The sequence below is a fragment of the Lygodium microphyllum genome, chromosome 10 (genome assembly GCF_053477565.2).
Source record: "Lygodium microphyllum isolate KBCC chromosome 10, Lygodium_microphyllum_v1.1.10, whole genome shotgun sequence".
Classification (NCBI taxonomy): domain Eukaryota; kingdom Viridiplantae; phylum Streptophyta; class Polypodiopsida; order Schizaeales; family Lygodiaceae; genus Lygodium; species Lygodium microphyllum.
Window position 1 is genome coordinate 66,358,727 of NC_141144.1, and position 14,367 is coordinate 66,373,093.

General features: G+C 43.8%; 1 protein-coding gene across 3 annotated transcripts in view; it reads left to right on the plus strand.

Annotated features, from left to right (window-relative positions):
• LOC148030106 (uncharacterized) overlaps positions 1–10,370 on the plus strand; it is a 78,691-nt gene extending 68,321 nt beyond the window's left edge. Inside the window, exons 10-15 of one of the 3 annotated variants that reach the window (XR_015692131.1) lie at positions 2,828–2,923; positions 3,017–3,227; positions 4,347–4,705; positions 9,257–9,331; positions 9,820–9,987; positions 10,107–10,370. Coding sequence is in view for 1 of the 3 variants with exons in the window: in XM_087686367.1 (XP_087542493.1) it covers positions 2,828–2,923; positions 3,017–3,227; positions 4,347–4,705; positions 9,257–9,331; positions 9,820–9,840 (762 nt within the window). In the remaining 2 variants the exon portion in view is untranslated. Of the gene's footprint in view, positions 1–2,827; positions 2,924–3,016; positions 3,228–4,346; positions 4,706–4,802; positions 9,019–9,256; positions 9,332–9,819 lie in introns of those variants that run through there. The other 2 variants (XR_015692132.1, XM_087686367.1) reach the window with 2 other exon arrangements.
• Positions 10,371–14,367: the final 3,997 nt, after the last annotated feature.

Here is a 14,367-nt window from a genome sequence, read left to right on the forward strand (position 1 = left end):
TTCAAATGAACGTACAAAAGAATGTATTTTATTCTTAAAATTTTTGTGTACCTACTAAGCCACACATATTCACATATTGAACATATCATGCCAAATGTACAAAACCACCCTGCCTATCCCTAACGTAATCGGAGTTCAACTAACTCTAGAAGAAGTTACACAACTTATTAACTTAGTTGTGTCCACACCACATGCTAAAACATTGGGCACTGCCCATAATTGGCCAATTCTAACATTTGAATCACTATATATATATAGCCTTGTCTGAGATGAAGATTTTGGATTACCAGCTGTTACCAAGATGTTTGTTCTCCCCCAACTGAGAGGTGGCCAACCTTCCTTGCTGATTGCCATGACTGATATGCATCTTATGAAGAAGGGAATATGGGAACAAGGAGAGTTAGACCTTGAAGATTGATACTTTCTGTTGATATATTCTAGGGACTCTATGTTGGTCATCCTTCCTAGGAATGATGAACAAGAAGAGGGAGAAGAAGCATTGTCCTTCCTTGATCCATGATTGTCAAAGTGAGTTACCTGTGGGTGAAGGTGACTGAGACATCATGAGTTAAGTGTGTCCACATCTGAAAGACAATGCATGAAGTTAAAGATCAACAATCTCTCTTATGAGTAGTATGCATGAGTGCACAAAGCATGGGGAGAATGCAGGACCAATCATTTCGACAATGTTTCCAGACATCCAGGTCCAAGGTGAATACCTTTGTCCCCCTTTTTGATTAAGGTGTCTATGAATAGAAATTAAAAGAGGTCCAATAAGTGAATATACGAGACAAATTGCTGAGTACCTTGTGCAGCACATAGCCCATGCAAGGGAATGTATCCTGGACAATTCATCCATAGTTGCTGATAGGGTTTGCCTATTCAAGTTATCTATAATTTGTCTATCTCTTCAATGACTTGTTGGGCCCTACTTATTCATCTGCCCATTATAGATAGAAACCCCTTTGCTAGAGACCTTCTCACCAAGTGATCCATCATCCGATAGCTTGGCCAGTCTTCATAGTCCTGGGTTAGTAACAAGTTGTCTGATGCTAAGGTAGATCCCAAGATTGATAGGCCAATCTTGTGGAGGTGCAACATGATGACTGGTCATCCTGATTCTAGCAGGTACCTTTGCATGTCCTGGTTGCCAAGGGATGTGAGAGCAGGGAATTATGTCACTATTGGCTGGAGGTTCTGTTGTAGCTGTTCAGCTTCAAGCTCTCCATGCTGGTTGAGAAGATCATATTGTGGGAGTTGGCCAGTGGGCAAGCATTTTCTTTTCAGGAAGGCATGAACTTCTGGACAGCAGCTTTCCGTATTCCTCTATTTCAGGCTCCTATTTGAGTTACAAGGGTTTTAATTCTTGTCATCCCTTGTGTGAGCCATGAGAGTTAGGTGGGTTGACTGCTTAGGGTTAGAGTTTCTTGTTAGGGGCACTTTGGGCTAGTTGGCTGATCTCCTATAGGGCTGTGGGCTCACTTAGTGCTACGTACTCCTTTAGGTCCCACCTGGCAAGTCTTCAGAGCATAGGCCAGTGTCTTTATAGGTATAGGTCTGAGACCATCTAGCAAATAGCATCCATCACCACAGCTGTTACTCTAAATTGTGTGCAGATAATGCAGTGTCGAAGTATGCATTGTTCCATATCAGCCTAGAAAACATTAAGACTTCTAGTGCTGTCCACTCACTTGGGCCAAGGTACAATCTCCTAAGAGGGTATATGCAAGGTTAATGCCTCAATGAGTCATAGCTTGGTTGTTGGCTCATGGAAGTGTGCTTGAAAGCACCAGATCTCCCATGTAGCAAGTATCAAAGTTCATCACCAAAGTCTCACACAAATTCACCACCTACCCCTTCTCATCATCAAAGCATTAAGCATCCAGATGCCTTTTCAGGCCTTCATGTGAATCAAGTGTTACCACCATGCCATTAACATGTTAAAAAGATTTGAATGACGGTGTCTATTAGTAGAGAGCCTATGGCTCCCCATCTATCTATGAATCTCTCAATCTCTATCGATGTAAAGCTATGCATGGCAGGTGTTGAGGAGCATTTGTGTTTAGACCCATATTGTCATCTGATAGGCCAACTATTGATACACAGCACCACACCCCAACACACATCCCATCATCATCACCCACCCACACCCACGCACCCACCCATCCTCCTCTTCCCTCTTCCCTCTTCCCGCTTCCTCATTTCCCCTTGTGGAGGTGCCTCTCTTCTCCTTCTCATATTGATTCTAAAGTTTTGCGTACCCCCAAAGTAGCTGTTCTGGTATGTGCAGCCCAACTATCTCTTAAAAGAACATGTGGGAAAACACTACCTTAACCAAATCAGAAGGCAATAGAATTAGAGATCTTTACTATATTGTATTTTAGTTGGACTTTTGTTGCTGAGATGTTCTTAATAGATTATAGAATTCCGTTTCTCAAGATGAAGACAAAAAATGCAACAAAAAAATTACTTGCTGGGATAATAGGGCTCGGCTCCTTGTTTTAGCACAATGTAACATTTTTTACCAAATTGCACATTTATCAATTCCAACAAGTTTGCAAGAAATCACATTGGAATGAGAGATTGAAGTTCTCACCCTGAGTTTTCTTAACTGACACTGCTTTGGAGCAATTTTGCTGTTTGAAAGGAGGCATGAGTGTCCTTCATTAGTACTAAGATAGGGTTCTACATACATTAGGTGGCCGAAAAAGTACATTCAATCTAACCTGTTGGCGCTGAGTGTGCAAGATTGATTGCAGCACCCAAATGTGTGGTTTGTTTCAATTGCTGGAAGTCAGCCTGATGTCTGCATTTTTAAAGTTTTCAGGAACATGGCATTGTTCCTGTAGATGAAGAAACGATGGCTACAAGCACATCAGCAAGCACCACCACCACTGCTAGCATGAATGATTTACCAAGAGAGGTGAACAATGCTGTCCAGCAACATTTAGAAAGTTAATAGCTACTTTGTGCTGAATTATTTATCAATGGTACTGCTTTATTATCTGCTGTTCAGGACCTGCCAATACATTCTCTGAATGCAGACAATGGTTGTCAAATTATAGACAATGATCCAGTGATTGACAAAAATATAGATGCACATTTTGAAGGCAAAATTTCTAACAACACTACCACTGCAACTGACATCTCGCCATCTGTTGTTAGAGGTGCGAATTCAAAAGAAGGGAGAAACATTGAGTCTGTTCCACATGTTCCTTTTGCGAAAGGTATTGAAATGACCTTTGGAAGAAATAGATACTGAAATATATTTTCATGGAGATAAAATGCATATCCCAATGAGTTGGTTTGCAGTTAGTTGTATCTCTTCTAACAGGTCTTTCACAGTTAGCTAGCTGCTTCTGACAAACGTGAACAATGCCATATTCTGTTTTCATGAGCTCAGTTAGCATGTGGTTTGTGTTGGTTTTTTATTCATTCCTATTCAAGAAGCAAACAAAGTATGTGGATATCATAAACTCAAAGCTTTTACCCAAAGCAAACAAAGTATGTTATCGTAAACTCAAAGCCATTGTATTATTTCATGTAGCATGTGGATATCATAAACTCAAAGCTTTTACCCAAAGCGAACGATGGATATTTTCAAGTGATTTTGAAAAAAGGTCGTCTGCATTCCTTTACACATGGACAGATGTACATGCATAACTACATGCACAAGCTCATCATGGGAACATGTAGACATGCAGGTAGATTGGTACCTTAGGTGTTATCTATAAGTACAAGTCTTGCTTTCCATATTACATTCTATGCAGACTTCTAAACACATAGCAACTGCTTTTGCCAATCTGAAATGTATTCTGCATGTGGAACTTGATAGCATATCTAGAATGTTTTTGAGTTGCCTTTTCGCATTGAACTACTAATACCAATTCAGTATGAACAACTCACAGACATAAAATCCGGAGCCAAGCTTCTTTGTGAGATTGATACTGACAGACTTCAACCACAGTTGATGCTCACATTTCTGATGTCAATATTAAGCTTGAACCAGAAAGTTTAGAGTATTCATTTGGTTCACTATGGTGCACACTTTCTGTAGAGGGCATGCTTGGCTTTATGTTAATGAATGACTTCTTCAGCAGGCTATAGAAATGCTAAAAAAGCATGCATTTTGAGCAACTACATAACACAAGCTCCCTTGCTGGTTTTGCAATAGAGGATGATGTTCAAACAGTTCAATAGCAATGAAGCTGTGAAAATTTCCATCCAATTTCACATGCTAGAAAGTTGATATAATTTCTTCTCTATTTCATACCTTAGAAGCGCATTTTAAGGAGTGCTTTTCATTTTAATGCTCATTCAGAATTGCTTGTGCTATCTGCAAACAGTTGCTTTGGACTCTCTGCAAAGGATCTACAATGTGCTACTTTCGGCAGTATTAGTCATTCTGATGAGCATATTTACTTATGCGGGCTATTTCTTCGTTTTCATGGGAAGAAAGCTGGTAACCTTTGAAGATAAATTACATGGAAGTGGAGGCTCATCGCATGCAGTTGCCCCAGCCAAGCCTTGTGAATCTAATCATTCACCCGAGAGCAGCACAGAGGTAACTGAGAGGGTGGCAAAGCTGGAAGAAGTGGTTCACAAGATTGGTAAGCCTCTAGAAGCCATCTCTGCTGGCGAGGAAGCTGAGTTGTCTCCTGGGAAAATCAAATATTTGGAAGCTGAACTAGCTGAAACAAAAAAGGTTTGTTCACTCTCTCAGAATTCTTGTTAACTGGTATTTTCTTCCCCCCTTTTTTATGAAGCTATAGCAGATGCCCCTGTATTTTTCCATCATGTAGGTTTTTGACCTAAAGCAAGAATAGCCATGAAATTGTCAAAGTGCGGCGGTGCGGAAGCGTAGGACTGAGAGAGAGAGAACGTAGAGAGAAGAGAGAGAAAGAGACAGTGGAAGATGAAGATCTGCTGTATAAAGTGTGCTGTTTACAAAGATATGCAGATATGTACACGGGCGCAGTGCACTGGACTGCATGTCTCCACCTCGACGATGCAACCTGCTGTTCACCTCAAAGTCCGCTGCAGTCTGCACAGTCTCCTGTCTGAAATCTGTGAACAGAGACGGAATCTGCGCGAGCCACCAGCCTCTAATCTGCAAGCAGAAGAATGTGGGAGATTGCTGGAAAAATCGGCTATAAATAGCCAAAAACCTGGGCGCAAAAACTGCAGGTCAGCTGACTGTATGGCAGCAGGTCGGACTGCCACGTGGCAGTCCGATTGTACAGTCCGATTGGACTGCAGTCCGACTGGCTGCAGTCCGACTGGCTCTGATGGCTAACACCCCCTCTCAGAGCCTAGGCGGGACAGAAGCCTGAGGGATCTGGAATGTCTCTGAAGGAGAGCCTGGGGAAGTGCCTTCGTAAACAAATATGCAAGATTGTCCTCCGTCTTGCAGTACGCCATGGTGATGGTCTCATCCAGAAGCTTCTCTCTGATAAAATGGTACTGGATCTCTTTGTGCTTCGTCCGGGCATGGAAAACAGGATTCCGTGCCAAGGCAATGCAACTCTCATTGTCGCATTGCAACAAAGTAGGACGAGTCTGGAGGCAGCCAAGCTCCTCCAACAATCTCCGAAGCCACACAGCCTCACATGTGGTGGAAGACGCGGCCCGATACTCCACCTCGGTAGACGAAAGGGCTACCGTGGGCTGCTTCTTGCTACTCCATGAGATAACACCTGCACCCAAGGTAAAACAGTAACCTGTAGTAGACCGCCTGTGGTTCACATCACCGGCCCAATCCGAGTCGCTCCAACCTGCAAGAACAAGATCTGAACCACCTGTGCCTGCTGGATAATGAATCCCTAAATCAGACGTCCCCCTCAAATACCGAAGTATCCTCTGAGCAGCCTGCCAATGCACCGTCTGAGGTTCACTCATGAACCCTGCCAAGAGCCCAACAGCAAAACAAAGATCAACACGAGTGTTGAGGAGCCAAATCAATGATCCAATCAACTGACGATAGCGGGAAGCATCCGCCATGGGAGAAGCTGAATGGGAAGTGGCCTTCCAGTTCGGATCCATAGAAGTAGAAAGGGGCCGACAATCCTCCATCGCAAAAGAAACCAAGAGCTCTTGTACATATCTCTGCTGAGAGATGAAGATCCCCCTCTGAGACTGATAAATCTCATGGCCCAAAAAGAAATGGAGTAGACCTAAGTCCGTCATCTCGAACGTCCGATGTAAAGCTGCCTTCGTCTCTTGGACCTTCTGTGCATGATCACCTGTGACAATCAAATCATCAATATACAACACAAAAAGCACACAACCAGCCTTGGAAGTGTGTACATAAAGCTGCGGATCGGCCTTAGAACGACGATATCCCAACTGTGACTGAAGAAACTAATCAATCTTCTCGTTCCATGCACGCGGAGCCTGCTTGAGGCCATACAAGGCCTTCTTCAACCTGTAGACTTTCCCATTTGAAGACCCAAAGCCAGGAGGCTGCTCTACGTAGATCTCCTCCTTCAGATCACCATTGAGGAAGGCCGATTTCACATCCAACTGGTAGACAGGCCATCTCCTATGGCCAGCCAAGGCAAGAACATCTCGAATAGTCGCCATACGAGTAGTGGGGGCAAAAGTATCATGGGCGCTGTGCAAAACCTTTAGCAACAAGGCGAGCCTTGTGCTTGTCCAAAGAACCATCGCTAAGGTACTTGGTCTTGAAGACCCATTTGACGCCAATCACCTTCTTATTCGGGGGGCGAGGCACGAGTGACCAAGTGCCATTCCTCTCAATAGCCTCCAACTCGGCTTCCATAGCTTTCTTCCATGGTGCGGACTGTAAAGCCTCCTTCATAGAGGTGGGCTCTTGATCCTGCATAACACGGGTCATCAAACAATAGTTAGAGCAAACAAGCTTCGAAGAATGTGCCTGGTGCTGCCGTGACCGCCGCGGACCATCTTGCGGTCCCCACTCCTCAGGGACCCCCTCGATCCCTGAATCACGGAGTGTGTCACGGGCCCAATGAGGAGGAGGCCGGACCTCTCCTCGTCTCTCTCCATCAGTTGAAGACTGGAATATCCACCGGTGGTAACTCTTCGGGGGTGACCAGTGGAACAGTAGACTCTGTGTCAGAAACAGAGTCAGAATCAAAAGGCGCGGGCTTCAAAGGAACTGTCGCGGGAGCCCAACTCTCCCCTGGATCTCCAAGAACGGGATGCTCCTCACCCGGTGCTATGGCTGGAACCTCCACAAACCGCACATCTCGACTGGTGTACATATCCCGCTTGACGGGATCATATAAACGATAGCCTTGGGACTGGGAGCTGTAGCCAATAAATACCTGTCTTCGGGAAGCTGCTTCAAATTTATCATGATGAGCCTTGGGAATGTGAACATAGGCATCACACCCAAAGACCCTAAAATAAGAAACATCGGGCTTAGTCCCAAAGTAAGCCTCAAAAGGTGTCATCCCATCAACAGCCGAAGTGGGTGATCGGTTAAGAATGTGGACTGCAGTAGCCACAGCCTCGGCCCACAGAAACTGAGGTGTCTGTCGGTGCTCCATCATGGTGCGCGCCATCTCGATCACACTTCGGTTCTTCCGTTCAAGAATGCCATTTTCTTGAGGAGTGTTGGTATTAGCAAACTCTTGGTGAATACCTTTATCTGCACAAAAACGAGCAAACTCATTAGAAACAAATTCACCACCCTTGTCGGATCGCAAGGTCTTCAATCTCCGTGCTGATCAGTTCTCCTCAAAGAGAAGCCAATCCTTGAAGTGGGAGAAAGCTTCTGACTTTAATGCCAAGAAATAAGCCCATGTCATCCTGCTGTAGTCATCTACGATCAACATGAAGTAGGAGCTTCCTCTCAAGGACTCGTTCCTCATAGGGTCACAAAGATCCGTAGATACAAGCTCCATCGGTGAAGAAGACCGCCGCGAAGCTTTGTTGGGAATCGCATCCCTATGCTGTTTCCCACGAATGCAGGAGACGCATGGTTGCTGGCTCACCACTATGTCCGGCAACCCTCGAACAAGCTGTCTACGTGACGCCCTCCGAAGATAATCATAGTTGAGGTGACCAAACCGAGCATGCCATAGCTCTGACTGTGTCTGAGAGGTAAGAAGAGTAGAGAGGGCGGTGGAAGACTTCAATTTGTAGATGCCGTTCTCCTCATATCCAGATGAGAGAATCTTCCTAGACGCACGATCAAGGACTCGCACTGAATCACTGTCAAACTCCACCAGAAGGCCAAGGGAACAAATCTTATGAACTGACAGTAGATGATACCCTAAACCTGGTACATGCAAGACCTCTGAGATATGGGTACCACCACGTCCATCTAGAATAAGCTGCATCTCACCCCGTCCTCCAATAGACACTGAAGAGCTATCTCCAATGAGAATCTGCCCACGCGAAGGTCGCAACTGGGCAACACCATTGGATGAAGGAGTCATGTGCCGGGAGGCACCACTGTCAACGATCCACTTGCGAGCCTAGGGAGCTGTCATCGCAGCATCAGAAGCATTCGGTGTAGAGTCCTCAATGACAACTAGATGAAGAAATGCAGCTGATGAGGGTGCAGCCACTGCTCCAGAATCCTTCCTGTCCTTGTTGGTGTCCTTCTTGTCTTTGTCAGGGCAATCCTTCTTCCAATGGCCAGTCTTTCCACAAATATGACATGTGGATTCTTTGTCCTTGTCCTTGTCCTTCTTTGACTTGTTATCCCCCTTCTTCTTCTTTTGGTCCTTCCCCTTCTTCTGAGAGGCTTGACCTGTCAGTGCCTCCGACTTGGAAGCATTCTGTCCCTTGAGTTATTCCTCTTGGTCCAAGACCATAGAAACCAACTCTTCCCACCGAAGAGTGGACTCCCGCCCCGAAGCAATAAGGGCGGAGTAGAAAGCACCGAATCGTGGCGGCAACTTGGACAAGAGTGTGATCGCTATGTCTTCGGAGGAAATCGGCTTCCCCGCATTCTGAACCTGCATCTGAAGCTGTCTAAGCTTGTTGATGTGCTCCTGCAACGAAGAAGACTTGTTCACGGACAAGGTCCGCATCTGTATCTCCAAAGAAACCCGCTAAATTGTTGTATGTGTTACAGAGGAGATGTATGCTTTCTGATCTCAATTTTTGGGTGGTCTTCTTTTTTTTTAAGGGGGGGTTTGGGGGGGGGTGTGGGGCATGATGGAAGTATGTTGGAGAGTGAAAGAAAAGAGAGATGAAATATGTGGGTTCTGACTGCAGAGGTCTGCTCAAGAAGCTAACTACTCTATATGTCTTTCTGCAGACACTGAATGCTGTCCTGTCAAACCAAAGTGAAATTTATGAGTGTTTGGAAAACTTCAAGGAGTTAAAGTGGGAGGTGAGCATGTTTTATATGGCTGAAGACCTTGAGGAATTTTGTTTTCAGTGATTCAAATTGATCAAGGCCTAAATCTGATGGCTGTCATGCCTGTTTTGCCTGTTTTTGGCTATTAAAACACACAAAGAATTTTGCATCTGTCAAATGACACATCTTGGTAAAGATCTTATTCTGTCAAATGACACATCCAAATAAATGAAAGGTACTTCAATGAACTTAATTGTCACATGAAATATTAGGCATCCCATCAAATTTAAGCCTTGGATAGATTTACCAGAAAGATAACGGATCATATTTCAAAATTATTACAAAAATACAAAAAGGAAGATAAATGGTAGACTCGAGGATTGCAATAGATGGAACCGTGCAAGTGAAGATTGTGGTGAGATGAAGTTATAAGCCCCTTTATTTCAGTAGGAACAGTGAATTTTTATGTTTGTGCGATATTTGTTGGCTCAAATGTATATGCTTGTGATTTTTGTTTGCAGAAGAAAGCACAGTGCTGGTGAGATGAGTTGGGAGCAATGTGAAGGAACCCTGCAGGGATGTCATATTCATGAATTTCTTAGTCATGGTGGAAGATTTAGTCTTCCAGAAGCCTGCACCATAGGGCACGATTCCAGAGGAGAACTGCTGGTGCAGCTCTGATAAATCTGGTGGGTGCTCTTCTTATCACAAGTCCCAATTAAAAAGTGTGGCTCAGTCTGAAAGTGGTGGAATTCTGATGCCATATTGGGTCAGAGTAATAAATCTGGTACAATATCTTCATTTTCAGCTGGTGCAAAATTGCAAGGAGCTGAGAGAAGCTCCAGACAAAGCTATGGCTGCATGTTCAGAAGAAACCCATACAGCTAACAAACAGTTGCAAATGGAAGAGACATGGGCAAGGACTCGTACTTTCAAACAAGCTCACATTTTATTTCATGGCTTGCCCTATCCTTTGTCCACTGGTTGAACAACAGAAATTGAATTGCTGCAAGCTTTTGATAAGAGCATTATTGTGTAGCTATTCAAATTGTCAAATGAAGAGAACTGATTTTCAAACTTGTATGTGGTCGCTGGTTGCGCTCTCTCTCTCGCTCACACACACACACACACACACACACACACACACACACACACATGAAGTTAAATATCGATTAAGGATTTTGCAGAAAATGAGTAAAAATATATATATCATATATAGGGGGAAGGATCCCTTCCAAGTCTTAACAGTACTTTCTACCAAACTACTCAGTGATTTGGGTCAATTCACTACTAAGAGAGTTGGATTAGCTTGGGGGAAGGAGGATTGGGTGAGGCTGGAATGAGGCGGGCTGGACTGAGCGGGCCATCCCATATTGAATTCCAGATTGCTTCCCTTCTCTCCATCCTAAGACGACACTCTTCATGGGCTTTAAACTCGTTGAAAGTTATAGAGTCCTTTCGTACTCTGGTGGGTGCAATTTGTGCCTCTTGGACCAGCAGAAATCTGCTATTCTGAACTTGCTCTGGCAGTGTATTAGGATGTCCCATACGTCCTGTTTTAACGAAGGTGAGATCCTCCTTGTTAATTCTGGAGGTCGTTTTACATTTGGGGTCCCTTTTCCAGGAACTAGCATCAAAGTCCTAGAGGTCAGCCCAGATCCCAATTCCCTTTCTGTATAGTCTGGCTGCCTTACTGGATTCTTCACTCAGGATTGGGGGAAGAGAGATGCTGAGCCAGATGGAATCTTGGCGTGCCCAGTGGAGGGCCTTGGCCTGGTTTTTTTGGGTAAGCTGGCCTTAAAATTTTTGCCATGATTCCCATATCCTTTAAATGAGGGGGAAGCATACTCGGCGTTAAATTTGTGACTGCATAGCAGTGTGTAGCAGGACTATGTCTTGGTAGGTTTTTAAATCTGGAGCAACTTTCTGATTGGATGTTTTGAGATTCTCATGCCTAATCCACATTCGGATTTTCTAGGCTTCTGATAACCCACTTGTCAGGTAGCCTGTCAGTCAATGCACAAATGTTTAGGAGTCCCACACCACCTTGCCTCTTGGGAAATGTGCAGGTTTGCCAAGCCACTCTAGGCAGTTTGAACCCCCCACAAAAAGTTTCTATAAAGGCCTTCTAGTTGTCCCATCGCTCCTTTTGGGGGTCTTTAGTAGGCAAGGAAATATACACAAGCTAGGATTAGGATATGGTTCAGAATGACACACCTGGAAGCTAGAGTCAATTGGAGCCCTAACTATCTTTCTAGTTTCTTTTGGATTCTCTCCAAAACCTAGTTCTACCTTTGTTTCAACATGACCCGAAATCCCATTAATATGCCCTTATTGCCTCTTGAAGACTTTGCCTTCAGAGATTACTTGGCAGCCAGCCTCTAGTATCCACTTTGGGGGTTTCTTGATAAGTGTTTTGATTCTTGTTTTTATATGGTGCACTATTGGCCCCAAGTGTGAGGGTTTGGCACTCAGAATCCCACGCGTGGCACCTCTCTCGACCCCATCCAGGCTCCAAACGAGCACTAGACCCGCCGCGTTGCATCGCGACTTCACCAACTCAACACATCGTGGTGTGTCTCCCCCCCACCCCCCCCCCCCCCCCCCCCCCCCCTCTTTGGGGGTCTCCAATAGGCAAGTTGTTTATAAAGGCCTTCAAGTTGTCCCATCACTCCCTTTGGGGGTCTCCAATAGGCAAGGAGATATACACAAGTCAAGATTAAGATATGGTTTAGAATGCCACACCTGGAAGCTAGAGTTAGCTAGAGCCCTATTCCATCCTTCTAGCTTCTTTTGGATTCTTTCCAACACCTAGTTTCACCGTTGTCTCAACATGATCCCAAATCCCATTGGGGATACCCAATATTGTGAAGACTTTGCCTTCAAGGATTACTTGGCAACCAACCTCTAGTATCCCCTTAGGGGGTTCCTTGATTAGTGTTTTGATTCTTGTTTTTATAGAGATTGACTGTTGACCTGATGCTTTACGAGAAGTTTCTAGGCAGTCCTAGAAGGTTGTGATGGACTCTATATCATTGTTTAAAAAGTAGCATTTGTGTCATCTACAAACATGTTTAGGATCATCTCCTTGGCATCCCTCTGATTTCCCTTTATGCACTTGGTCTTGTATCATCCATCCAATTCCATCCGTAGCAATGGCAAATAATAGGGGTGCAAGGGGACACCCCATCCTGATAGACCTTCTTAGAGGCAAAGCCTCCATTGTTTCACTATTTATTGCTATTCTAGTTGATGCTTTCCCAAAAAGAATTGAGACATATTTGATCAATCTTTTGCCTCAAGCAACGACTAGACTATAAATTCCCATTCAAGTATGCCATATACCTTGCCAAGATCAATTTGGAGGAATGCAAAATCTTGGTTCTTCTTTTGAGCATATTCGAGTCCCTCCTAGAGGCTTATAATAGCATCTAGGATGTACCTACCTTTTATGAAACCTTCCTGCACCTTCTTGACCCATTTGTTGAGGTGAAGCATGAGCCTTTTAGCAATGGTCTCAACATATATTTTGTACACCAAAATGAGGCATGTGATTGGCCTCTAATTCCCTAGGAGGTCTTTCTCTTCTTTTTTATGTACAAGCCTCATCACCTCTTCATTTATGGAGGAGGGGAGTGCCCCATAGTGTATATATTTTTGGAAGAATTCATTGGGGAGGCCATCTATGCCTAGAGATTTCCCCTTGGCAAGGGAGTCTATTGTATCAGTAAGATCAATAGGAGAGATATGTGATTCTAGCATGGGGACTAGCTTAGGGGGATTTACTTTCTTTCTACACCAAGATATCCTAGCGTTGGCAGATGTTTGTTTGTCCATAGTCGTCCTAGGCTTCCTAAAAATTTTGAAGAAATGTTCATAGGCCATCCCGAAGTTCTCTTCTCGATTGGTTGCTAGCATCCCATCCTTCTTAATGCATAAGGGGAATTTTGTCTTTGGCTTGTTTTTGTCTTAGGATGTTGAATTACTCTTAAGTGGGTTTGTCATCCTTATCTAATAAAGCCAAGAGTTAATTACCCTCACCATGGCAAGGTTAGTTAGACACTTGGAATTATGTGACAATATTCTTAATTTAGTACACATCATTTCTTACTTGATTTGGACTGTGAGTTTTTACCTTTGGAACCATTGCTATTAACAAAGGGGCCATTGCACTTGGATCCACCTTAGAGTGTCTCCTATTATTGCCACCATAGTTGTTAATTTGGTGAAACGGCCCCCGGGGGATGGGGGGGGGGATGTGTTGGGGATACCTTACTAGCAATGTTGGCTTTGGGAAGATTTGGCCTTACCACTAGTGTTTCCTCGTCTGCTTGTGACTTGTCTACATCTTGGAGATCTTCTACACCATCCTCTGATATTTTGCTCAAGTCAAACTCATTATTTTCTTTTTCAAGTGAATCCTCCTGCATAAGGTATCTTGGAAGAAATGGGTTCCATTGATGGACTCTTCATTGTAATTTTCTGAATCTACCTCTATATTAGGATCTTTGTTTGCTTTTAATCTTTCAGTGTTCTCAGTGTTGAGATTGATGAGCAAGGCAACATATTTATTGCTAATACTACTTGTCTTGTTTAGGGTCTTTCTTGACCCATTTCCCCTTGCTAGCATCCTGTTTTGGTCTCTTATTTTGGATGTTCTTAAAGCCCTAACCATCTACCTCAGGGGGTTCACTTTATTTTCTTCCTTTTCGTATGATTTGCTCCATTCAGGGCAATGAAGTTATATTAATGTATGAGAGGCTTTGTGTTTAGAGTGAACCTAACCCATCTCAAAATTACTAGGAAAATGACAAAATTGTTGCTTGTCCATCTCATGAAGAGAGAGATGTTCAAATAAAGATTGTTATAGTGATCTTTGGAGAGAAAGTCAAAAGTATTAGTACACATGCTCAGACGCATGAGAGATGCACATACACACACACACACACACAACCAAAGGTTTACTATATGGAGTTAATAATAGTCTATCAATTTATGATATATGTGTTGATTGATGAATGTTGTATTTCCTATTACATCTGATAGTCAATGAATCTTTCTTATATCCT